Source organism: Nyctereutes procyonoides, unplaced genomic scaffold (assembly GCF_905146905.1).
Source record: "Nyctereutes procyonoides isolate TBG_1078 unplaced genomic scaffold, NYPRO_anot_genome, whole genome shotgun sequence".
In the NCBI taxonomy this organism is placed as follows: domain Eukaryota; kingdom Metazoa; phylum Chordata; class Mammalia; order Carnivora; family Canidae; genus Nyctereutes; species Nyctereutes procyonoides.
In genome coordinates, this window is record NW_026575051.1 from 22,836,612 (window position 1) to 22,863,158 (window position 26,547).

The 26,547-nt window shown below is 35.3% G+C and overlaps 1 protein-coding gene across 5 annotated transcripts in view; it reads right to left on the reverse strand.

Annotated features, from left to right (window-relative positions):
• The window catches only part of HMGCLL1 (3-hydroxymethyl-3-methylglutaryl-CoA lyase like 1), a 203,299-nt gene that overhangs the window by 118,805 nt on the left and 57,947 nt on the right, over positions 1 to 26,547 (reverse strand). For all 5 annotated transcript variants that reach the window (XM_055330866.1, XM_055330868.1, XM_055330869.1 and 2 more), the window contains 2 exons: positions 6,022 to 6,117; positions 3,928 to 4,076 (listed from right to left, as the gene is read on the reverse strand). In XM_055330866.1, coding sequence (XP_055186841.1) covers positions 3,928 to 4,076; positions 6,022 to 6,117 — 245 coding nt within the window. The remainder of the gene's footprint in view (positions 1 to 3,927; positions 4,077 to 6,021; positions 6,118 to 26,547) is intronic.

Sequence of the window (26,547 nt, forward strand, 5' to 3'; positions counted from 1 at the left end):
AGTCCCACGTCTGTCTCTCTCTCTGAATAAATAAATAAATAAATAATCTTTTTTAAAAAAGTCTTCAAGCCAGATTGGATTTTTATTGGTCTTGGATAAGAAATTAGGCACTAAGAACAAGAGATGCAAAAAAATATGCACTGTAAAAAAAAAAAAGTAAAAATGAACTATTGAGATTCTACCGACACAAAAAGCTTTTGCACACTGAAGGAAGCCATCAACAAAATAAAAAGGCAACCTATAAAATGGGGGAAAATTTTTGCAAATGATATAATGGATAAGGAGCTAATATCCAAAATATATAAAGAACTTATACAACTCAATGTAAAAATAATAATAATAATCCAATTAAAAAATGGGGAAAGGACTTGAATACACCTTTCCAAAAAAGATATATGACCAAGAGACAATGAAAAGATGTTCAACGTCATGAATCATATTGGAAATGTAAATCAAACCACAAGGACTTATCTATCACCTCATACCTTTTGGAATAGCTAATATCAAAAAGATTTAAGAAATAGCAAGTGTTAGCACTGATGTAGGAAAAAAAAGTACCCTTGTGCATTGGTGGGAATGTAAATTGGCAGGCCCTGTGGAAAACAAAGTGGAGGTTCCTCAAAAATTAAATAGTAATTTTATACCATCCAGTGATTCCACTACTATTTACCCAAAGAAAACAAAAACACTAACTTGAAAAGTAAAACATTATCACTTCCTAAAATTGCTTTTGTTTTTCTCTCCAAAATAAACATATAGATATATACAATTATCTATATTCATTTAACTACTAATTTGTCCTTTATTCTTTGTTCTCATTATTTTGCACCTTTTTTCTGGAATTTAAAAAATTCAGCACAGTTCACAGTTAAATAATTTTGAATTGTGTAATTTTTTTTTAACAATGGATGGATAATTTTGTTTGACTTCTAGGGAAAAAATGTTACAAATACAATTCTATCAACTTTCAGTAGACTCAGACTTTCAGAATAATTATGGATCAACTCATTTTAAGCGATTTTATAGGAGAGGCCTAAGATGTAATTATGTAAAAAAGTTTTGCTTTGATACACACAACTGCTGACTTTGTGAATTTGTAATATATGTATAAGCATTTTATTTTTTTATTTTTTATTTTTTTAAATTTTTTTAATTTATTTATGATAGTCACACAGAGAGAGAGAGAGAGAGAGAGAGAGGCAGAGACACAGGCAGAGGGAGAAGCAGGCTCCATGCACCGGGAGCCCAACGTGGGATTCGATCCCGGGTCTCCAGGATCGCGCCCTGGGCCAAAGGCAGGCGCCAAACCGCTGCGCCACCCAGGGATCCCCCTACGTATAAGCATTTTAATAGTAAAATTAATAATAGCTCCTTAGTGATAATTTCCTTTTTTAAAACTAATATTATCACAGAGAGAGTGAGTATGTGATTCTCGTGACTTCATTCAAGGTAAGTTGATACTTAGACAAGAAGGAATAAAACTAAATGACTTACATATTAGGGTACTACATCATATCTTGAGGCATTTCAATTTTGAAAGGATCTTGACAAACCAAGAGATAATTATTTCAACAAATGCATTGATAAAAATAGAGAAAACAATTACATTTATCACAGACATTTTTCTTTGCCTTTTTAACTTTTTAAAAATTTAGATAATAGAAAAATAACCTACACATTTGAACATATATCATATGAATTACACATTTAAAAGCTGAAGTCTAAAATGTAGACATTTCATTGCTCATTCATATATAATGTATATTCAGCAGTAGTTAGCTGACTTTGCAGTTTATGTCAATGATTTAGCATGGTATGTTTTCCCAATGTGTCCCAGATGTTATGTAAAGTCCTGAGCACATGTAAAAAATGTGTACACATGCATGTGTATATGTGTGTTTCAGGGAGGGGGGAATTCAACAATAGCCTTTATAACTTTAACAAAAGCTGCTATTTAGACCCTATGAAAGTTACCTATTTTTATAAAAATTTAAACTGTTTTAGTGAGCATTTATAAAATGTGTATTGCCTTATGGCCTTTAAATCTGACAGCTGATGACATAAATTTTCTGGATGGTGATCAAGTACATGTTGATACAGCTGTTGCCATGTTGCCATAGTAAGACATGCTGAAGCATCTACTTTGGTTTCCACTAGTTGAGCATGACTCTTAAATGATTACTAATGACCTATGACTTTTAATAATGAGCATATAAAATCTTGACTGTTAGTAAAAATTAAACTCTATAAAAGTTTGGGGGAGGAGAAAGATAATTCTCAACTGCACAAATAACAAACTCACATCCAGAAAGGCATATTTCTAAAAATGAATAGTGTTGAAGAAAATCTGAGTTGTGCTCCAAAGGAGCAAAATCTGCAGTGGAAAACATAAATTTGTGTATTGTTGAGCTCTATAGCAAGTTTCCAATATACTCTGCTAATTGCATTAGACTGTGGGCCACTTCTCATCCAACTTGCACTCTGTGACCTCCCTACCAAGGCCTGGCAAATTTTTTAAGTTTGTAGCATGGCTAGAAGTTTTTTTGCTGATGGGACAATGTTAATTGTTCAACAATCAGTATTCAAGAAGATTTAGGGTTTCTATTAGCTTTAACACATTACCTGTCCTACTGTATATGAGAAAAACGAAGATAATAAAATATATTATACAACTTATGTTGACATCCATCTTTTAACACTAAAAACACCTTCCCATTTGAAAAACAAAAAACTTCCTATTTGAAGTGTGAGTTGCACACTTTAAAATTTTTCTTGTATGTGCTTTCCATGATATGTGTATATTTCAATTACAAAAACAATTTTGTATCTTTAAAAACTAATTCTGGAAACTCTTACTATGGAAAGAGGAAAAAGAAGGTACAAAAGTAAGCCAACCAAGGAGATAGCTACCTGTGGTGTGGTCTAACTCCATTTGCTCTCCAAATGACCTTGAGTGGATTCTAACCCTATTCTCATACTGTCACTCAAAATTGGGTGTTGCCTTTTCATTAACCGCTGAACTTTCCCTTACCACTATGAATTTTGCTCACCTCAATCAAAGAAGTACAACCTGTACCTAAATCCAATTACAGCTCTCAGGCTTCTCTTAGGAGAAGCATTTTAATTTGTTAAGACGGTAAGATTATCATATCTCTATAGTTATAAAAAGCAACAGACAATTAGCTAATATCTTAGAAACAAATTGTTTCTTAAGTAAAAATTTATTACACATTTTACAGAGCATAGGCCTGGGAGTAGAGCCTATTTGCAGTGCATGCTGCAACTGCTGGTTCGGGAAATAGGCAAGAATCAAAACAAGTCTCTCTCTTCTCCTCCCTCATTTACCTTTGCTTTAGGGTCATAAAGGGAAAACAAGGAAGCTGGCTGTTGAAGGGGAGGTTGAATGGGTGAAATGATGAGCCAAATTTCCCAGGGCAGCTCAAAGGCTCAATTTTATGTTTTAGGTATGCTATTGAAGTTCGACATAATGTAGTATTTGAAGAAAAAGTCATGGTTCTTTTAAAAAAAGTTAAAGCTGTGGAAACCACATTAGAGGATTCCTTCCCAAACACTACTATGAGTTTATATAAATTTATCAACCCACAGTAGGCTGAGATCAATAGATGGCTGCATTTGAATAAGTATTAATAACATGAGTAACAATGTCAAGTTTGCATGCAATGTCAGGTTTGCAATGTCATGTTTGCCCCTGACCTTAGCTGAATTATACACTTCAAAGCTAGATAAACTAATAATTATTGAGTGAGATACACAAGATGTATTATCCTACAGTGGTGGCCCTGATCATACAAGGTACAAAAGATACCCTACATATATAATGAGTGGTAAAATAATGACTACATGGTTCATAAATGAGCTTACACAAAAGTTATTAACTAAAGAGCATTTATGGGATTTCATAAATACCCTCGTGTTGGAATATTCATGTGCCTTGCAGACTTAACGACCTCCTCAAATTTCTCCATACTTTCTTCAATAGAACAGTTAATATTCTTCTTGCTGAAGGATTCAGATGCAGCACCAAAAACTGATATCTCAGTAGCTCCAGCAGCAACCTGAAAAAGAGAATATAAAGCCAAAACCTAGTAATTTCAAAAATTTAAATGATGGCAATAGAAGAAATATTAACCACTGGATAGAGGCATCCTTGTGTTAATATTTGCCTTAGAATTTAAAATTAGAGTCTGCTCATCCTGTCGTATCTGCTCTTTTCAAATTTAAAAATATTTGGTGATAACAAAGTAATTCTCCAAATGCAACACCCATAAATCTGAGGCACAGAAAACACAGTGATGGCATTCCAATTTAATTTCACGTTTCCTAAATTATGTGTAAGCTCCAGAAATATTTTAACTGTAATTATGGAAAATACTAGCATCCCAATAAAAAATTTTAATATCTATGTGAACCATTATTTTTAGACCAATTATTATTAAAATAGAGGCTAGTAAATGCTTTCTGTTCTTCTCCTCTTCCTATAACCTCACAGAAAAATGTTTTTCCGATTCATCCTTTAGACTTTGCCCAGAATTTTCTTCCTCTCTCTTAACCTAGCTCCCATTGTTTCATACCTGGACTGCTATAACCATCCCCTTGCCAGTCTTTAAATCCAAAATATTAACCTAATCATTTTCCCTTTTGCCTTTTTTTGTCCTTGCTCCAGGCTTCTCTAGTGACTTATTTTCAAATACCAAGTTTTCTCATTTTCCAGCTGGATTTTTAAAGAGTTTCTATTAATGTATCTCTGTTACTGTGGAAGATTCTCCTCTCTTTCTGATACTCTCTTAATATATTAAGAAGAAATAATCTGTCATTTTTTCTCTCCAACATTTTAAAAAAATATATCTGCCTCTAGTCTTCTAAGTGAATTTTTAGCTTCTAAAATTAAAATTCTACTTATTTGAACACTTATTATGTGTTAGTCCTGTTGGTAGTACTTTGTGTACTCTATTTCTAACCCACAATCTTATAAGCCAAGTTCCACTTTTCCCATTTTATAGATGAGAAAACTGTGGCTCAAAGTGGCTAAATCGCAAGCACAAGGTCCCAAAGCTACTAAAAGTTCTGAAGTCATGCTTTGAGCACAGGTGTGCCTGACTCCCAAGGCACTTGTTGCACTCCATTATCTGCACTTCCAAGCTAGCAGGAGAGTGGGCCCTCAGTTTTGATGTCTTTTTCAAGGTGGAGACATTCCTTACTCTCTTAAGACCAACGATAGCAATATTTATAATTTTTTAAATGCCTCTTACTTTCTTTAATAAACAAAAGAATAATGGTTTTAACAAGATACACAATGGGTGATATATCAACTAGTACCCACAACTTTTACTTTATGTAGCACAGTCCCAATGACAAAAGTGAAAAATATTCATGAACACCAGAAATAGCTGCTGCAAAACTTTTACAGTAAAGCCATGAAAGCATAATACTTCAAACCTTTACTTAAAATTGCCCTGATTCTTCTTGTATATGTCATTATTAAAACTTTTTGCATATAAATTCTTAAGTCACATAGGACTGGAAGAAACCAACCAGGAGAGGAACAGGAAAATTGTGATAGGCAGCTGCTAATGACAGTAATTAGTTTCACCTAGAGGGAAGGAACAGAATCAGAAAGCTGATCCAAAAAAGTTGACAGAAATGATCCACTCTATTAATAATTATAATATACTAAGAAATGTTTAAGTTAAATTCTATATTCCTTACTAAAGAGGGAAGCAAAAAATTATGCTTTCAAAAGAATTTCATCAAAATGGATAACTGTATTTTTGTGTTTTGATTCCTGAATCATTAAACTGGAAAGGCCATTTATGTGGAACAGTTCATTCCCTAACAAGATCCTGAGGTTATCGATCGCCATGTATTCATGTGTGTATATGAGAATAGCATTTAATACAGAGTAAGAAGGGAGGTACATCTAATAATACTGTTTTAACTTTGTAAAGATCCTTAAAACAATAAGAAGCAGACTGATTTAAAAATAATTAGTAGCATGCTTACAGCACGGTGAAAACCCTGAAGATTAGGAGTAAGGACAGGATATCGAACTCCTGGGTATTGATGAATGCCTTTCATCACTTCAGTGTGATCAGCCATCTGAAATACATAATATTTATTTAACCTTAAATATTTATTGAGCATGTGTTTAGCTTTTAGGAAGGTTATAATTACACACACAATTATATTTTATAAATTAATGTCAGAAAAACAAGCTATGCCAACATAGCTAAAGATAAGTAGTTCTTAAAGTCACAAATACATTAAAAACTAGATCTGAGTTTAATTTATTCACATAACAGGATCTGGTTAAATGACTGATTACAAATAGTCAGCAATTTTTAACTTTACTATTTTCACTTCACTCATCTTTAGTCTCTTCCTTTCATTTCACAGCCCAAGCTTCAAATAAAATATCCTTATGATTAGGGAAAAAGGTTTTTTTTTTTAAGATTTTATTGATTTATTTATTTGTTTATTTGAAAGAGGGACAGAGAGAACACAAAGCACGGTGAGGGACAGAGAGAGAGAGGGAGGGAGAGAGAGTCTAGGACAGACTTTCAGCTGAGCATGGAACCCGATGCATGGCTCAATCTCAGGACCCTGAAATCATGACCTGAGCAGAAACCAAGAGCCAATGTTCAACTGTCTGAGCCACCCTGGCACCCTTAGCTGGGGGAGAATTTTAAAGACAGTATGCTATGCATTTTCCTTCCGTATGAAAATTTTATGTTCAGATAATTTTCAATGTATGAAATTTTACATTGTTTAGTAAAAAAAAATCACACATCTGTTTGAATAATTTAACAAGACTGGGATCCTACTATATTGTTTGGTTAGCATAAATGTTTTAGTAATAGTCATAGTGTCCTACACATTACTATCATTAGATTACTATTTGTTCTCATAATGCAAACAAATGCATACAACGGAGTACATATTAAGAAAATTTGGGATCCCTGGGTGGCGCAGCGGTTTGGCGCCTGCCTTTGGCCCAGGGCGCGATCCTGGAGACCCGGGATCGAGTCCCACGTCGGGCTCCCGGTGCATGGAGCCTGCTTCTCCCTCTGCCTGTGTCTCTGCCTCTCTCTCTCTGTGTGCGACTATCATAAATAAGTAAAAATTTAAAAAAAAAAAAAGAAAAAAAAGAAAATTTAACCCATCCTTCCAAGCCTTTATTTTTCTGTATTTACTATGAATCTTTAAAAATCGAATTTAAATTAAAATATCAAATCTGTTTGCCACAAAGTCTTTAATTTAGCCTCCTAGACCAAAAAAACTGATGATCAAATCTCGTAATCATCACATAAATTACCACTGACATAACCATGAGCTTTATATATTTAAGAATAATGAATTATGGCAGGAAAAACAAGTAAAAGGAATAATATATAAACAATGAAAAGTCTACAAAATGATCATGGAGAAAGCTATAAAAACATGCACCAAACCAAAGTCTGTATCTTCAATATGGGAGTGGATGAGGAAAGACGTTTTTTTCTCTATACATTGTGGTTTGTTACAATAAATATTATTTTTAATTTTAAAATGAAATAAAAATGAGTTGAAGTACAAATGCTTTTCTTAATATACACTTTTTAAAAATGTGAAATATTACAATATTTACTGTTTTTAGTCTATTGGTATTATTTTCAGTGAAATGCCAGTCAAATTTAATACTTTCAATGGATATGGATTAAATGAGTTTTTAGTACATTTTAAATTTAAAATTATATATTTAAGATGCAAAAAAAGTTGACTGCCATCATAACTTATTGACATTTAAGCCTCCAGATTTCAGTCAATCCAAACACATTTATTTCTAAAATATGATTTTTGCTTATTTCTTCAGGATCACATTTACTATCTGCTACTTGATATATGCATTTTGTACAAAGACTAATCACTGTGTTCATCTATAATGCATAGAAGCCAAGTCTCTAATTTTAAGTCTATTTGATTTGAAGCCAGATGTTTAGTAAGCACCTTTTGTGTCCAAAACCCTATGCTTGACCTTGTGACAAATATAAATATAGGAAACTAAAGTCCTTGCACTAAATAATTTGCAATATGGTTGGGGAGATGCACATGGAAACTTAACAATTCAAAGGAATATACTGGTTATAAATGTGAGCACAAGTTAAAGGAATTCAGAATAAGGAAAAGTTGGTAGGGCCTATAACAGTCTAGGAAAATTGTTAAGTATGGGATACAAAGAACATGACTACAGCATATAAACATTTAAAAAGACAGGAGCACCTGGGTGACTCAGTCATTAAGTAGCCAGCTCTTGATTTAAACTGAGGGCATAATCTCAGGGTTTTGAGATTAAACCCTGGGTTGGGCTCTACACTCAGTGGGGAGTCTGCTTGAGATTCTCTCCCTTTGCCCCTCCCCCCAACTCACTCTCTAACAAATAAATATATCTTTAAAATAAATAAAATAAAATAAAATTTTAAAAGTGGCCATACCAGTATTTCTAATCCCAAATGCTCTTCTAGAAGCTCAACAGTCCCTATCAAGAGGTGAACTGTGTTTACCTCCCACTTAAACCTAGGCAGACTTGTGATTGCTCTAAGCAATAGAGTATAGCAAAAATAACAACATGTGACCTGAGAGCCCAGGACATGGAAAAGGATACAGCTCCCATATGGTTTGTTTCTTTGGGTGAAACCACTGCAAGGAAATAAGCTAACATTCGGTGAGAAAAATTAGCTTCTGCGGAGAGGCCATGTGCAGCAATCCATGTGCAAAGAAACTAAGGCCACCAGACAACAGCCAGCATATTTACCTGAATTCTATTATTTCTTTTTATTTTTTATTTTTTTTAATTATTTCATTATACATATAAATTAACAAAAATCTGAATGAATGAAATAACAATTTAATAGATGTTTCAATCAGTAAAACGAAAAAAATGAATAGAAATAATAGTAATCAAATTCCCAAGTATGAAAGCTGAACTTTGATAATCATTAAAGACACCTTAGTAAAATTATGATAAATATATGAATTTGAATCCAACAAATGAGTGCTTTTTTGTTTTTTAAAATAGTCATAGTGGGGCAGCCTGGGTGGCTCAGCGGTTTAAGTGCCCAGGGAGTGATCCTGGAGTCCCAGGATGAAGTCCCACTTCAGGCTCCCTGCATGGAGCCTGCTTCTCCCCCTGCCTGTGCCTCTGTCTCCCTCCCTCTCTCTGTGTCTATCATGAATAAATAAATAAAATCTTTAAAAAATAGTCATTGTAATGAGGCCATTTAAAAAGTAGCATTCTGTCTAAATTTGGTCAATAAAGACAGTTATGTAAAGAGGTTTAGAAGATCATGATAGGATATAATTTTATTACAATGAATAAAATAGAACAGATTTAAATTAAAGGTATAAAATTCTTGCTTTTTTCTTTTCCTCTTAGGAAGCTTATGCTATACTTCAATCTTGATGTTATTTTAAATGTCTGAAGTTTAAGCTATTATTCAAATAATGGAAATATTCCTTTATAGCACCATTTTCTCATTTTAATGAAACCCTTCTACATCTGGTTTGATTTAACACACTTTAAAGATTTTGCTTTGACTTTTCATTTAAGATCATAAAAATCTCCATAATTTGGTTGATAATATACTTTGGTATTATCTGGCCACAGTCTGGAAATGGCAATACCTATGTCTATCAGGTCAACACAACCAGCTGTATGATGGCTAATCAATCTTAGGAATCCACATTTATATATGGATTCAAGTAATAATATTTGTGTAACAATTTACAAGGGTATTAAAGATATGCAAAAGGTCATAAAGTTTAGAGTGTAACAGTCATATAGTTTAGAGACTTTATTTGCTATTGTCATGGAGTAATTAGACTTAGATACTCCACATTATATATTTAGACATTTTACTAATATTTTGCCATTATCTGAATACTATAATCTCTTCTAAATAATAATATCCTCATTCAAATTTCCTGAGTTTATTGGGATTTCAAGATAATGTACAAATCATAAACAATGATAAAGGGTTTCTCATAAATTTAATGAGAGAAAAAACAAGTTTCAATTATATTTTGTACACAAATTATTAATTTACATTGATAGGATACCAGGATACCAAAGTTAATTTTAAAGTGTCCTAAGACCTTAAGAAAATCATTTTAGGGGCCTGCGTTACGACCCAGCAATTGCACTGTTAGGGATTTACCCCGAAGATTCAGATGCAATGAAACGCCGGGGCACCTGCACCCCGATGTTTCTAGCAGCCATGTCCACAATAGCCAAACTGTGGAAGGAGCCTCGGTGTCCATCGAAAGATGAATGGATAAAGAAGATGTGGTTTATGTATACAATGGAATATTACTCAGCCATTAGAAACAACAAATACCCACCATTTGCTTCAACGTGGATGGAACTGGAGGGTATTATGCTGAGTGAAGTAAGTCAATCGAAGAAGGACAAACAGTGTATGTTCTCACTCATTTGGGGAATATGAATAATAGTGAAGGGGAATATAAGGGAAGGGAGAAGAAATGTGTGGGAGATATCAGAAAGGGACACAGAACATAAAGACTCCTAACTCTGGGAAACAAACTAGGGGTGGTGGAAGGGGAGGAGGGCGGGGGGTGGGGGTGAATGGGTGACGGGCACGGAGGGGGACACTTGACGGGATGAGCACTGGGTGTTATTCTGTATGTTGGTAAATTGAACACCAATAAAAATTAATTTATAAAATAAAAAAAAAGAAAAAAAAAAAGAAAATCATTTTAAAATTTGACTTCGGTGTTTGAATACTGATTCAATATTTTATACACTTACTACATATTTAACATGCATAGAAAAATGAAGCAGACACAGTTCATACATATATAATACACAGAACAGTGGGAAAAGATATGTGTGTACATATGTATATAACAAACCACAAAATACAAATGTCATGTGATCTGCAGTTTTATGGAGCAAGAGAAAAAAACATTTTTATTTTTTTTTGGTAAACTAGAATAATGACAAATATTTAAACTAAATCTTGTCTAGGCTAAATGTAAATAACTCAAGGGCCAGTTTTTTAACAGAGCAAATTATTCATAAAAGTTTACTGAAGCAAAACTATTCATAGAGCCTGAAACTATTTAAAAATATTCATAGAACAAGATTATTCACATATATGTCCATATATTTTCTATGATAAATTGAACTTTTATGTACTGAAAAGGAAGGGTTTGATAAGCCTAAACTTAAAACATACTTTTTTTATTAAAATTCTTCAGATAATTATTGGAGAAATATTTTATAGAATCTTTTTTTAAAATCACACAATTCTTTCACTCTTAAGTCTAATGAAAGTAAAAATATCTATTACTATTTATCTCTCTCCCAAATAACTGTTGTCAGAGAAAACAGAATATTCACTAAGTAAACTTTGTTCAGTTCCAACTGAATATATGTTGTCTGAGATGTTCAATAAAGTGAAATACATATTTATAGTTAACTATAGATAGAAGTGCAGAAAAAACTGAGAGGTTCTATTTTTTGTAGACGAATTGATTCCTATTCACTTAAGACTAATTTTTTTTTCCTTTTTCCAGAACAAATGCAATTACAAAGATCATACATGGTAAATGCCATTAAGTTCCAGAGTTGCTTTATAAAATTTTATATGGAAATCTCACACACATTGATGACATATAAAAGCTACATTTATTATTTTAACTCAATAGGAATTTAGTCACTAACAAGACTGCAAAATAGATAGGAGGATTTGAATTGTTTTGCATCACCATGGAAATTATTCAATGCATCTCTGTGGCTCTGTTTAAGGTAAGGAGATTGTACTGTTTTTATGGATGGAAATATTAAGAATTCAAGCTAGCACTGTGTTCTTAAATGGCAAACGTGTTTAGAGTAGAATCTAAAATTAAAATGAAGGAAAAAGTATTAAGAGGTTCCATCTTCATGGTGATATCTGTAAAGTGGTATCTGCCAAATTATATTACTTGACCACCTCTTACAACTGGATCTTACAACCTAAATATGGAACTCTACTTTTACTCCTTTTCTCTCTGCCCTGTTATAGCTAATATGACCAAGTCAAGCATCATCAATGGGTGAGCATTACCTATTGCCCCTTCCTTCACTCCAACCACCGACTAAAGAACTCAAATTTTTCCTCCATTTCACTCTAACAAGACTGTTGCACATGATTTCTTCTTATAGAATATTATGAGGAAAACTGAGAAGTGCTAGGAACAAGAGGACAAGATTGGTAGAAAATCTAAATAATCAAATTAGCAATAAAGTTGGAAGAAAACAGGCTGAGTGTGAGAAATATGTTTTGGTGGTAAGATGTTTTACTGCTCTTGAGCAGTGAAGAAGTATGAGAAAACAAAAAGACAATTACACAAAATGCTGCTTTCATCTATACAGTGGGTCTCCTATAATGACTTCAAGTAATGTATATAAAGATTGGAACAGCATTTGATTCCTTTAAGTTCTTACATTATAGTTCTTTATGTATGAATTCAGGCACAAATTTTCCCACTAGAGAGAGCTCATGACTGTTCTGCTCCTCAAGAATATTGTCCTTATATATTTAAAATACTAAAAACACATTGTATAACATATAGTACTCAATTATACCTCCTAATGAAATTGTTACCCTAGAGTTGAGCAGAGTCCATATTCACCATGTTCTGCAATATCTGGCACCAAAAATATGTAATTATTTGAGAAGAAACAAGTTTCAAAATGTATACTGTCAGAAGCTAGTCTATAGAAAATTCTGTTAAACATTATATGTGTAAAATTGTAAGTGAATGATTCAGTTTTCATCAGTGTCAAATTAAGTGGAAGTCCTTTCTTATCAGAAATATACTCAATATACAGTATATAAAATTATAAGTACATAATTCATATTTTAGTTTTTATCTTTTACAAAAATCACAGAATATCTATCAAAATTCTTCACTGTGAAAAGCACAAAACTATAGTAATTCTTCTGAAATATATGCATATAAGGCTACACATCACAAAGTGTTAGATACAATGTAACAAGACATTACCAAAAAATGATTATACTGAAATACACTTTACTAACCTGTCAAAAATATATTTAAAAAAACAAAATCAAGACCTTGACACCACAAAAGACTGAATCATCTTTCTAGCTTCTCACAGAAAATATTATAAGGTGCTATTATATGAAAGAGGCTAATTAAGAACTAGAAAATGTAGAAAAAAAGAAGAAATGGAAAATCAAAACAGGACTACAACTAGCAATGAGACTGAATCAGTAATTTAAAACTGAACAAAGAAAAGTCTAGGACTAGATGAGTTCAACCAAACATTTAAGAAGTCTTAACATCGGGGGAGGGGCAAGATGGCGGAAGAGCAGGGTCCCCAAATCACCTGTCCCCACCAAATTACCTAGATAACCTTCAAATCATCCTGAAAATCTACGAATTCGGCCTGAGATTTAAAGAGAGACCAGCTGGAATGCTACAGTGAGAAGAGTTCACGCTTCTATCAAGGTAGGAAGACGGGGAAAAAGAAATAAAGGAACAAAAGGCCTCCGAGGGGGAGGGGCCCCGCGAGGAGCCGGGCTGAGGCCGGGGCGAGTGTCCCCAGGACAGGAGAGCCCCGTCCCGGAGGAGCAGGAGCTGCACCAACCTTCCCGGGCGGGCGGAAAGGGGCTCGCAGGGAGTTGGAGCAGGACCCAGGAGAGCGGGGATGCCCTCGGGCTCCCGGGGACACTAACAGACACCTGCGAGCGCAGGAGAGTGCGCCGAGCTCCCTAAGGGCTGCAGCGCGCACGGAGGGACCGACCGGAGCAGCTCGGAGGGGCTCGGGAGCGGCTCCAGGGAGGGAGCTGCAGGGCGGGAGCGCGAATCCAACAGCGCAGGCCCCGGAGCACAGGGCGCCGGGACACAGCCCAGGATCCGGCCTCCCCCGGGACAGGCAGAGGCCGGGAGGGCCCGAGACAGCGAGGACGCTCCTGCCCCGAGCTGAGCAGATCAGCGGCCCCGCCCCGGAGCCTCCAGGCCCTGCGGACGGAGAGCCGAGAGCCCCGAGCCCCATAGTTCCTGCGGAGGCTGAATCCAGGCTTCCAGAGTTGCAATAGCAACTGCGGCTGTTCCTCCTGGGGCCTGGCGGGGTAAACAACCCCCGCAGAGCCCTGCAGCAGGCAGGGGCAGAGCAGCTCCCCCAAGTGCTAACACCTGAAAATCAACGCAACAGGCCCCTCCCCCAGAAGACCAGCTAGAGGGGCCAGTGATACTCCCCCGTGTTCCAATACAACTTGTTTCTGGCCACTCTGCACTGAGCAAAATGACTAGAAGGAAAACCTCAACTCAAAAGAAAGAATCAGAAACAGCCCTCTCTCCCACAGAGTTACAAAATCTGGATTACACTTCAATGTCAGAAAGCCAATTCAGAAGCACTATTCTACAGCTACTGGTGGCTCTAGAAAAAAGCATTAAGGCCTCACGAGACTTCATGACTGCAGAATTTAGATCCAATCAGGCAGAAATTAAAAATCAATTGAATGAGATGCAATCCAAACTAGAAGTCCTAACGACGAGGGTTAACGAGGTGGAAGAACGAGTGAGTGACATAGAAGACAAGTTAATGGCAAAGAGGGAAACTGAGGAAAAAAGAGATAAACAATTGAAGGACCATGAAGACAGATTAAGGCAAATAAACGACAGCCTGAGGCAGAAAAACCTACGTTTAATTGGGGTTCCCGAGGGCGCCGAAAGGGACAGAGGGCCAGAATATGTATTTGAACAAATCCTAGCTGAAAACTTTCCCAATCTGGGAAGGGAAACAGGCATTCAGATCCAGGAAATAGAGAGATCCCCCCCTAAAATCAATAAAAACCGTTCAACACCTCGACATCTAATAGTGAAGCTTCCAAATTCCAAAGATAAAGAGAAGATCCTTAAAGCAGCAAGAGACAAGAAGTCCCTGACTTTCATGGGGAGGAATATTAGGGTAACAGCAGACCTCTCCACAGAGACCTGGCAGGCCAGAAAGGGCTGGCAGGATATATTCAGGGTCCTAAATGAGAAGAACATGCAACCAAGAATACTTTATCCAGCAAGGCTCTCATTCAAAATGGAAGGAGAGATAAAGAGCTTCCAAGACAGGCAGGAACTGAAAGAATATGTGACCTCCAAACCAGCTCTGCAAGAAATTTTAAGGGGGACTCTTAAAACTCCCCTTTAAGAAGAAGTTCAAGTAACTCTGAACGTGAATGGGCTTAATGACCCCATCAAAAGGCGCAGAGTTTCAGACTGGATAAAAAAACAGGACCCATCTATTTGCTGTCTACAAGAGACTCATTTTAGACAGAAGGACACCTACAACCTGAAAATAAAAGGTTGGAGAACCATTTACCATTCAAATGGTTCTCAAAATATACCCTAAAAACTACAGAACACTTCTGAAAGAAATTGAGGAAGACACAAAGAGATGGAAAAATATTCCATGCTCATGGATTGGCAGAATTAATATTGTGAAAATGTCAATGTTACCCAGGGCAATTTACACGTATAATGCAATCCCTATCAAAATACCATGGACTTTCTTCAGAGACTTAGAACAAATTATTTTAAGATTTGTGTGGAATCAGAAAAGACCCCAAACAGCCAGGGGAATTTTAAAAAAAGAAAACCATATCTGGGGGCATCGCAATGCCAGATTTCAGGTTGTACTACAAAGCTGTGTTCATCAAGGCAGTGTGGTACTGGCACAAAAACAGACATATAGATCAATGGAACAGAACAGAGAACCCAGAAGTGGACCCTGAACTTTATGCTCAACTAATATGCGATAAAGGAGGAAAGACGATCCACTAGAAGAAAGACAGTCTCTTCAATAAATGGTGCTGGGAAAATTGGACATCCACATGCAGAAGAATGAAACTGGACCACTCTCTTGCACCATACACAAAGATAAACTCAAAATAGATGAAAGATCTAAATGTGAGACAAGATTCCATCAAAATCCCAGAGGAGAACTCAGGCAACACCCTTTTTGAACTTGGCCACAGTAACCGGAGAAGGACAAACGGTGTATGTTCTCATTCATTTGGGGAATATGAATAATAGCGAAAGGGAATATAAGGGAAGGGAGAAGAAATGTGTGAGAAATATCAGAAAGGGAGACAGAACATAAAGACTTCTAACTCTGGGAAATGAACTAGGGGTGGTGGAGGGGGAGGAGGGTGGGGGGTGGGGGTGAATGGGTGACGGGCACTGGGGGGTACACTTGACGGGATGAGCACTGGGTGTTATTCTGTATGTTGGTAAATTGAACACCAATAAAAATTAATTTATAAAAAAAAAAAAAAAAAAAAAAAAAAAAAAAAAAAAGAAGTCTTAACATCAATCCTTCTTCCAATTCTTCCAAAACATGAAAGAGGAGGGAATACTTCCAAATTCATTTTTTAAGACGATGCATTAGGAACTGGTCTATAAGACCCTGATACCAAAACTAACAGGACACTACAAGAAAAGTACAGGCCAATATTCCTAATGAATACAGAGGAAAAAACCCTCCACAAAATACTAGCAAACCAACCAGAATATATAAAGAATCATACACCATGACCGAATGGTATTTATCCCTAGGATACAAGAAAGACTCAACAGGCACAAGGAAATTAGTGTGATACACTACAGTGACAGAACCAAGGATAAAAGCCACATGATCATCTAAATATATGTCAAAAATTGACCAAAAAAAGCTTCATCAAAAAGGCATTTGACAAAATTAAACACTGTTTCATGATAAAAATACTCAAACAAATAAGACTTCAGGAATAGAGTAAAATTACCCTGACATAATGAGGACCATACATAAAGCCCATAGCTATCATTGTACTCAATAGTGAAAAACTTTTCCTCTGATATCAGGAATAAACAGGATGCCCACTCTTTCTATTTCTATTTGCCAAAAATTAGAAGTCCTAATCAAAAAAAAAAAAAAAAGTCCTGACCAAAGCAATTAGGCAAGAAAAGGAATTAAAGGCATGCAAAGGAAAGAACGAAGTAAAATTATCTCTGTTCACAGATGACATGATCTTTTAAATATTTATATATTTATTTATTTGAGAGACAGACAGACAGAAGGATGAGGGGCAGAAAGAGAGGGAGAGGGAGAATTTTGAGTAGATTCTGTGCTGAGCATGGAGCCCAACACAGGGCTCAATTTTGTGACCCTAAGATTATGACCTGAGCCAAAATCAAGTAAGATGCTTAACTGACTAAGACACCCAGGGGTCCTACAGATGACATGATCTTAAATGTAGAGAATTCTAAGGCACCATGTAAACAAAAATAAAAAACCTCTTAGAACTAAAAAAAAAATAGTAAACTTGCAGGATACAAAAATCAGTTGCACAAAAACAGACACATAGATCAATGAAACAAATGGAGAACTCAGAAATGGACCCTCAACTCCATGGTTAACTAATCTTTGACAAAGCAGGAAAGAATACCCCATGGGGGGGGGGGAAGACAGTATCTTCAACAAATGGAGTTGGGAAAATTAGACAGCCACATGTAGGAGAATGAAACCGGACCACTTTCTTCCAACATATATAAAAATACACTCAAAATTAATGAAAGACCTAATTGTGTGGCAGAAATCCATTAAAATCCTAGAGAAGAACACAGGCAGCAACATCTTTGACCTCTGCTACAGCAAATTCTTCCTAGACACATCTCCAAAATCAAGAGAAACAAAAGCAAAAACTGCTGGGACTTCATCAAGATAAAAAGCTTTTTCACAGCAAAGGAAACAGTCAACAAAACTAAAAGACCACCTACATAATGGGAGAAGATATTTAGAAGTGACTTACCAGATAAAGGTCTAGTATCCAAAATCTATAAAATAGCTTATCAAATTCAATGCCCAAAGAACAAATAATTAAATCAAGGAATGGACAGGAGACATGAACAGATATTTCTCCAAAGAAGACACTCAAATGGCCAACAAACACAGGAAAAAATTCTCCACATCACTCAGCATCAGGGAAATACAGATCACAACCACAATGAGATACAATCTTACACCAGTCAAAATGGCTAAAATTAACTCAGAAAACAGCAGATGTTGGCAAGGATGTGGAGAAAGGGGAACTTTATTACCTTGTTGGTGGAAATGCTAACTGGTACAGCCACTGTGGAAAACAATATGGAAGTTCTTCAAAAAAGTTAAAAATAGAACTACCCTACAACCCAGCAATTGTACTAGTAAATATTTCTTCAAAGTTTACAAATACAGTGATTCAAAGGGTCACATGCACCCCAATGTTTATAGCAGCAATGTCTGCAATAGGCCAAATATGGAAAGAGTCCATGGATAGATGAATAGGTAAAGAATATATGATATATACATAGGGTGAAATATTACTTAGCCGTCAAAACAATGAAATCTTGCCATTCGCAACAACATCGATGGAACTAGAGGGTATTAGGCTAAGTGAAATAAGTCGGTCAGAAAAAGACAAATACCACATGATCTCAGCCATATGTGGAAATTAAGAAACAAAACAGATGAACACAGAGGAAGAGAAGGAAAAATAAAATAAGATAAAAACAGAGACGGAGGCAAATACTAAGATACTCTTAACATTAGGAAACAAAGTGAGGGTTGCTGGAGGGGAGATGGGTGGGGGATGCGGTAATGGGTCATGGGCATTAAGGAGGGCACTTGATGTAATGAGCACTGGGTGTTATATGCAACTAATGAATCACTAAATCCTACCCCTGAAGCCAGTAATAAATTATATGTAACTAAATAGAATTTAAATTAAAAAGTTTTAAAAATCAGTTACATTTCTATACATTAACAACAAATCATCTGAAGAGGAAATTAAGACAATCTCATTTACAATAATATCAAAAATAATAATATACTTAGGAACTAAGTTAACCGAGGAGGTGGAAGAACTGTACATGAAAACAATAAAACATTGATGAAGGAAATTAAAGAAGCTAGAAACAAGCAGAAAGACATCCCATGTTCATGGATTCCAAAATTTTGTTCTGTGTAAATGTCCACACTATGCAAAGTGATCTCTAAATTAAACATGCAATCCCTATCAAAATCTCAATGGCATTTTTAACCAAAATAGGAAAATAATCCTAACATTCATATGAAATCACAAGGAAGCCCAAATAGCCAAATTAATCTTGAGAAAGAATAAAGATGGATACACTTCCTAATTTCAAAATATATTTCAAAGCTACAGTAATTAAAACAATATGAAGACAGACATATACACCAATGGAACAGAATAGAAAGCTCAGAAATAAACTGATACTTATATGTTCAATTGATCTTTGACATGGGTACCAAAAATACACAATGGAGAAAAAGCATTCTCTTCAACAAATGGTGCTAGAAAAACTAGATACCAACATATAAAAGAATGAAATTGGATCCTGATCCTAGAGCGTACAGAAAAATGAACCCAAAATGGTCTAAAATTTAAGACCTGGAACTGTAAAACCCCTGGGGCGGGGACAAGTAAAAAGGTTCATAGCACTGATTTTGGCAATGACTTATTGTATATGACACCAAAAAGCCAAAAAAAGTAAAAACAGAGAAGTGAGACTACACCAAAGTAAAAAAGCTTCTGCACAGCAAACAGAGTGAAAAAGGCAACCTACAAATTGGAAGAAAATATTTACAAACCATACATCAGATAAGAGGTTAATACTCAATATATATAAAGAATACTGATAACCATATAGCAAAAATAACCACCTAATTAAAAACGGGCAAAGAATAGACATATCCCCAAAGAAGACATACAAATGGCCAAAAGACATGAAAAAATGCTCAGCATCACTAATTATCAGGAAACACAAATCAAAACCACAATAAGATATTACCTTATACTTGTTAGTATGGCTAGTATCAAAAATATAGAAAATAGCAAGGATGTGGAGAAAATGGAACTCTTATTTATTGTTGGTGGAAATGCAAAATGGCACAGCCATATGGAAAATAGTGTGGAAGTTCTTCAAAAGATTAAAAATATAAATATCATATGTTCTAGCTATCCTACCTCTAGGTATTTATACATAAGAATTAAAATCATAATCTCAAACAGATATCTGCATGGCCAAGTCAGAGCAGCATTAGTCACAATATTCAAAATGTGGAAATAATCTAAATCTCCATTGTTGAACAAATGGATAAGAAAATGTGGCATCAACCTAGGACAAAACATCATCAGCCTTAAAGAAAATTCTGCCAAATGCAACAACACAGATGAACCTTGAGTATGTTATGTTAAATGAAGCCAAATGTAGAATGATAAATACTGAATAATTCCATGTATATGAGGTATCAATAATATAGTCAAACTCATAGAAGCAGAGAGTACAATGGTGATTGTGAGAGGCTGAAGGGAAGAGAGAAATGGGGAGTCATTATTCAATGGGTACAGTTTCAGTTATGCAAGATGGCTAAGTTCTCAATGTATTGTACAACATTCTACCTATATTTAGTGATACTGTATGGTGCCCAGAAAAATTTGTTATGAAGGTAGATCTCATGTTAAGTTTCCTTCCCATAAAAAAGAGTATTATGATGGAACCTCAGACCCTTAATACTTAAAATACTTTTCCTTAATTTCAAGGTATCTTTGATACTTGAAACTTTTTTTATTTTTATTTATGATAGTCACACACACACAGAGAGAGAGAGAGAGGCAGAGACATGGGCAGAGGGAGAAGCAGGCTCCATGCACCGGGAGCCCAACGTGGGATTCAATCCCGGGTCTCCAGCTAAACCGCTGCACCACCCAGGGATCCCAATACTCAAACTTTTAAAATTTCATGAGGTTTTTTGCTCATTCAAAATCAATTGTTAATAAATTTTACTACCTAATTTTATACTTAACATTATACACTCTCTCTTCTTAATGAGAGTCCTCCAGCTGATAGCTTCAAAATTGGAAGTTCCCTAGACATGGTTAGCTTCTGTCCCCTAGTGATTCCCAAATCTCAGCAACAGAAAGATAACACTGAACTGTCCAAATATTATCAGTTAGCAACAGTACAACTATTACTTCATTTGGAGTTATGAGACCTAGGGGCTGGCCAACTACCCTCAAAACTGAATCACCTCAGGGATCAAACCATACATGGCACCTTACCAAAAATACAATCCTTGAAGAGGAAGGCAACCGAGCCATACATGCCTAATGTTAGCTCACTGGAAAACTGCATATTCTTATTCAAAAGTTTGTGATGAGGGACCTTGACAGAGGCAACAAAGTTAAACTTGACAGCTCTTCACAAGCATCAGTAGGAAGTTAAGTTACCAAGAGGAGAAGAAGAGACTATAACAGTATGGGTTCTTTGGGTAGCAGGATTAACATTGACAACTTCCACGGAAGTAAAAAAAAAAAAAAAAAAAAAAAGATCCTAAACAGAGTAAAAGTTGAGTCAGAGCATTTTCCATGACCCGTCATCATTGAAAGAAAGCTCTGTCATTGTCACATGGATTCTTCCCTTACCCTGACCCATATATTTGATCTTTGGTGGTGCAAGCCGGGTACCCACTGTGATATGGAATCAGGGGACTAAATATATTCAGAACCTAAAAAGCATAAAGAAAGAATCATTTAGAGAACAAGATACTTTAAAACACATGTAGGGTATAAGACACTTGGAGAGGTAAGGAAAGTGATTTTTCAAACTCCTATAGTAGGATACAAATTAGGTCCCTTTTAGCCTTTTCTATGATACACAAATGAAGACTGGAAGGACTTAATCATTTTGACATTCTGAATGTATATATGCATGGTCTAGAAGAGTCTGAAACTCCATCCTGGAGTGAAGAATAAAAGTTTTAGATTAAGTTTCTCCTTCAACTCATATAGACCCAATGGAATAAGATTTTTCTATTGCTCTGCATGAGCATCACCATTGTCCAGAGTGCTGTGGTTAGATCACACCACCCTAACTTATTAGACTCCAGCAAACTGGTATCATCTTATATCAGACACCCATAAACACAATATACCTAGGAGGACAGCATTATATCACTCATTCCTTGGATGGACCCCTATTCTCCTCCCCCCACTGTTGAGATTCCAGACTAGTTTGTAGCTAAGCCCTTGGATGTTTTGAGAACTCCAGAGTCCTATTTTTCCTTAATAGTCCATCTAGTTCTTGTTGAAGTGCTCCCAAACTTCCTCTAGCCATAGCAAAATGTTTGCAATACTATGTCAAGCTGCTTTGCATCTCTGATCCTTTGCATGTACCATTCCATCTGCCTGAAAATTATTTCTTCATTTTTCATCTAAGTTCATTTAATTCATCCTATATTCAGCTCAAAAACTCCTAAGACATTCTCAACCACCGGTTTGATTCACATGTCTCTATTATCTCCATAGTTATGTATGTGCCTAACATTGCTCTCATCATATTTTGTATACTGTCCTGTGTCTCTCTCTCCCCAAAGTATTAGCTCCTTGAAGAATTTGAATAAAAGAAGCATTTAATAAATGGTTGTTGAAGTTAACTGAAATTTCTCATCCTTGCCCTTTATTCTGTTTTAATTCAACCCATCTGGGACCATGATTTTTTGTTTTCTCTACTAATTCTTCTAAGATTTTACTGCTAGTGATGGTGATAATGATAAAAACAAACATTTGCTCTATGCCAGTCTATATGTTAGGTCTGTATGTGTTGAATTCCTTAATTTAAACATTTTTAACAACCCCAATAAGAGGGATAATTTCTGTAGAAGATGACTGGAGGTATCAAAGATGAGGAAGATTACCCAGCTAGTGACAGAGAGAGAGTCTGGATGGGACTATCTGACTATAAAGCACATTCTCTAATAACTCTGATAAACATACTCACTATATCTTCTATTGTCTGTATCTTTATATTAGTCCTGCTGAAGATTTCATGTGTCATGTCAAGGGAGAAGCTCCTAGAAAGATCCCATCTTCAAGCTAAATAATTTGGGTAGTGACACATGGTTTAATTTTCTAAACCAGTGTCTCCTAAACTTGATTCATGATCAGAGCTATTTAGGGTATCATAAAAAAATACAGATTACTTACACCCATCTGTACAGATTCTGGTTCTGCTCTCCTGTAGCACCTAGCAATCTGTAGTCTCAAAACTTCTCAGGAGATGCTAGACATCAACAATATTGAAACACAGCTGACTCAGTTACAAAGGCTTTTGCTGGCTTCCATTAAAGGGAAGAGAAATCAGTGTATTTGAGACTCTCACCCCTGCTTTAATAAAGAAGATTCATTTTATTTTTATTCAGAGGTAAATGCAGGTTATGTGGATCTAAAACAACTGCAATATGAGAGGAAGGTTCTTTAAGAACAATGCAAAAATATCTAACTTTTGTAAATTTCACTGAAATATATGACGAGGTGAGTACATTGTTAGAGCACCTCCCAGGATTTTGGAGGGATCTATACAAATATTTTTAAGGTAGTTATTCTATCTGTAGCACATACTGAAGTTCCAAATAATGTCTTATCCAGGGTGAAAAAAATTCCATGGATTAAAACAACAGAAGTTTGGAAATTTAGAATCTTGGTGAATTTTCTTATTATGCTCTTAACAATATCAAGACAGTTAAGGATCTTCCTGAAATACACATTCATGGCATCTATAGTATTCCTTTTCCTTACCACTCCAGAAAAAAAAAATCTATCAGGAAAGTAGTTTGGAATGTCTTATTCTTGATACATCCATATTTCTGAGTCTATCTATGTTTATAAATTCTCTGCTTAACAAACCATTGTAAAATTCTTCCAGGAAATGCACTTAAATTCATGGACTTATACCCTCATTTTTTCCCCGCTTGATAATATAGTCTGCTGAATCACTTAAAAATATATATTTTTGAAGTACTTTCTGGTTTTTGTTTGCCCCACCACCACCATGCATCACCCAAAACAACATTTACATAAGTTCAAAATAAGCAGGAAATGTCAGAAGGCATTTCCCTGCCATTTCCACTAGCCAGATGAGACATAACCAATGGTATTACTTTCTACATGCAGGAGTATAGCAGAAAAGTATTCAATACAGAATGTACAATTCCTTCAACACATGCCATCGATTACTATAAAAATGTAATGTGGTTTTAGACACTATAACTCAAAACTCAATTTGAGCAGTAACTCCTCTTAAAGGTAATACTTTCATAATTTCAGTAATAAGAAAAAATGAGAGACTAGAGCTCTTCTTGACAATTCTGGGTGAAAATGCTCTACCCAACCATGAATAGGATTGTAGCCTGGGTACTATAACCCTGTCTCATTCACAGACTCTTTGCACAAACCCCATATATCTTAGCCTCAGTAGCACACAGGAAATCTTGGTCTGCTTGAAGAATTAAGACAGTTTTAATAAATCACAGTCTTATAATAATAAACACAGGAAATCTCTGGAAAATTGAACATCTACTTTTTTTTTCTTCCCCCTACTCAATACCTTGCTTTGGCTACACTACTAAAATGGTCTGACACCACACTTAAAAAACTTCTTAAGTCCAAAAGCCTTAAAACTAATTTGGTATGGTGTATAATTTCCTGTACTTCCTTATTCAACATTACCTTTGTATTCTAAGGACTTTTGTACTGCCCTGTATTGTATGGAACACACATGCTTCTCAAGAGTGAACAAAACAAGTAACATTTGACTCCTATGCTTATGCAAATTCAGGAAGGACATTTTAATCATAATTCATTAATGTCTACAAATATTCATTTTTAAGTTATAAAATTAACCGTATCTGCCCAATGGATTTGTATATTTTAGACTGGAAGACCTGTGTTTCAGATAGAAAGACCAGCTATTATATTCAATAATGTTTCCCTGTGTCTTAAGGTAAACATAACAAATATATATCAGTTATTCTTTGTTCAGGTCAATGCCTTTGTGACCACCCTCCTGGTCTTCCTGTGTCAAAACAATCATGGTCCCTACACCACTCTGAAGTAGGAGCAAAATGTCTCAAAGCTCCCAGTATATAATTTTCTTTCCATTCAACTGTATTGTCTCTCATATATCATGCCTTTGTGTTTGATAATAACAATGTCAACATTGCTATTTTCCATGCATGGAAGAAGTCATTTTTAAAATGCTGTATCTAATTTTACTTATTCTATACTAACTAAAAGGAGTTTCCTTCTCTACCTCCACTTCTTTCTATAAGCCACCTCCATGCACAATGGATAGTCACACTGATAAGAGGGTAAGCCTAGATTGGTAAGCCATATTTCACTGGCAATATGGGTTGTAGCAAAACAATCTCATTACTGTGACAAGCAACGCCATCACTGTGAAAGTTGTATGATGTTGATACAATGATTTGGCCATTAGGTGGATCTGGAGATTTCTTCTTGTGAACAATACAGAATGCAGAATTTTAAAACATTGGACAGAGTGACCAATGGTAAACTGCTTAACGTGTTCTGGTTACCAGGTTCTGTATTATTATAAATAATTTACAGATATTCACTTGATTTTAAAGCCTCTAAGTTTTGTTTTTAGTGATTTCATTCCCACTAACCATTTTCATTTTACAATTGCCTCATTATGTCAATATCATGGTTATTGTAAGCAAATACCCATTATTCAATGGTGTTTGAATGCACTGAGCTTTGAGCTCAATGAAGATCTCACTGCAGTTTTTAATAGATACAATAAAAGCAATGAATGGCTGAATGAATAAATGGAAAGGATCCAAGCCATAGAGGGATAAAAACATACTTTGCCAATCATATCATAAATGAGTAAAAGTCAGGTCTCAGATTTTCTATCATTCCATCAGAAAATGTGTATGTTATATCTAAACAGTAGATGTAATAATGTCATAAAAACCTAAGAGCTTGGAGAAAACTAAAACTATTTGGGGGTTACTAAGAAATGCATTTCTTACTACATACTATAAGCTGAATTCAATACAAAATTCATCAATCTTAACTAAGAGTAGTGTTATAATTTATTAATGTGTCTCACATCACAGAAGTACATGAAAGCTAGGAGTAAGTTGTATTAGTGTTCTAAAGTTACTGGCATGAACCAGCTTTGACATGTTGGTATTTCAAAAAGTACTTAAATATGCAGTTTAAAAGGCAAACATGAATGTGAATACCTAGAACAATGAAAACTATAACCTTTGCAGTCACCAACCAGAAGTTGTCCAAGACCTTTATAAAGTGAACAGCATTCTTCAAATAGTGTTCTATATGTGTAACAATGAATAAATATCCAAAATTCATAGATGGCATAAAACATTCTTTTCTAAAGTGTAATTATGATCAGACTTAATTTTATAAATGGACTATTCAAGGTAAGTGAATTTGGGTAAAAATGTTTAAAGCATAATAAAATCAATAATTTATAAAATATGCTTTTGATTGACAGGTATACTATATGAAAATACAACTTTATAGTCCTCTAATTTTATCAGATGTGGAAGAAGTGAAACACTAGCATACATATCTCAGTGTGTACGTTTTCAAATATAAAATT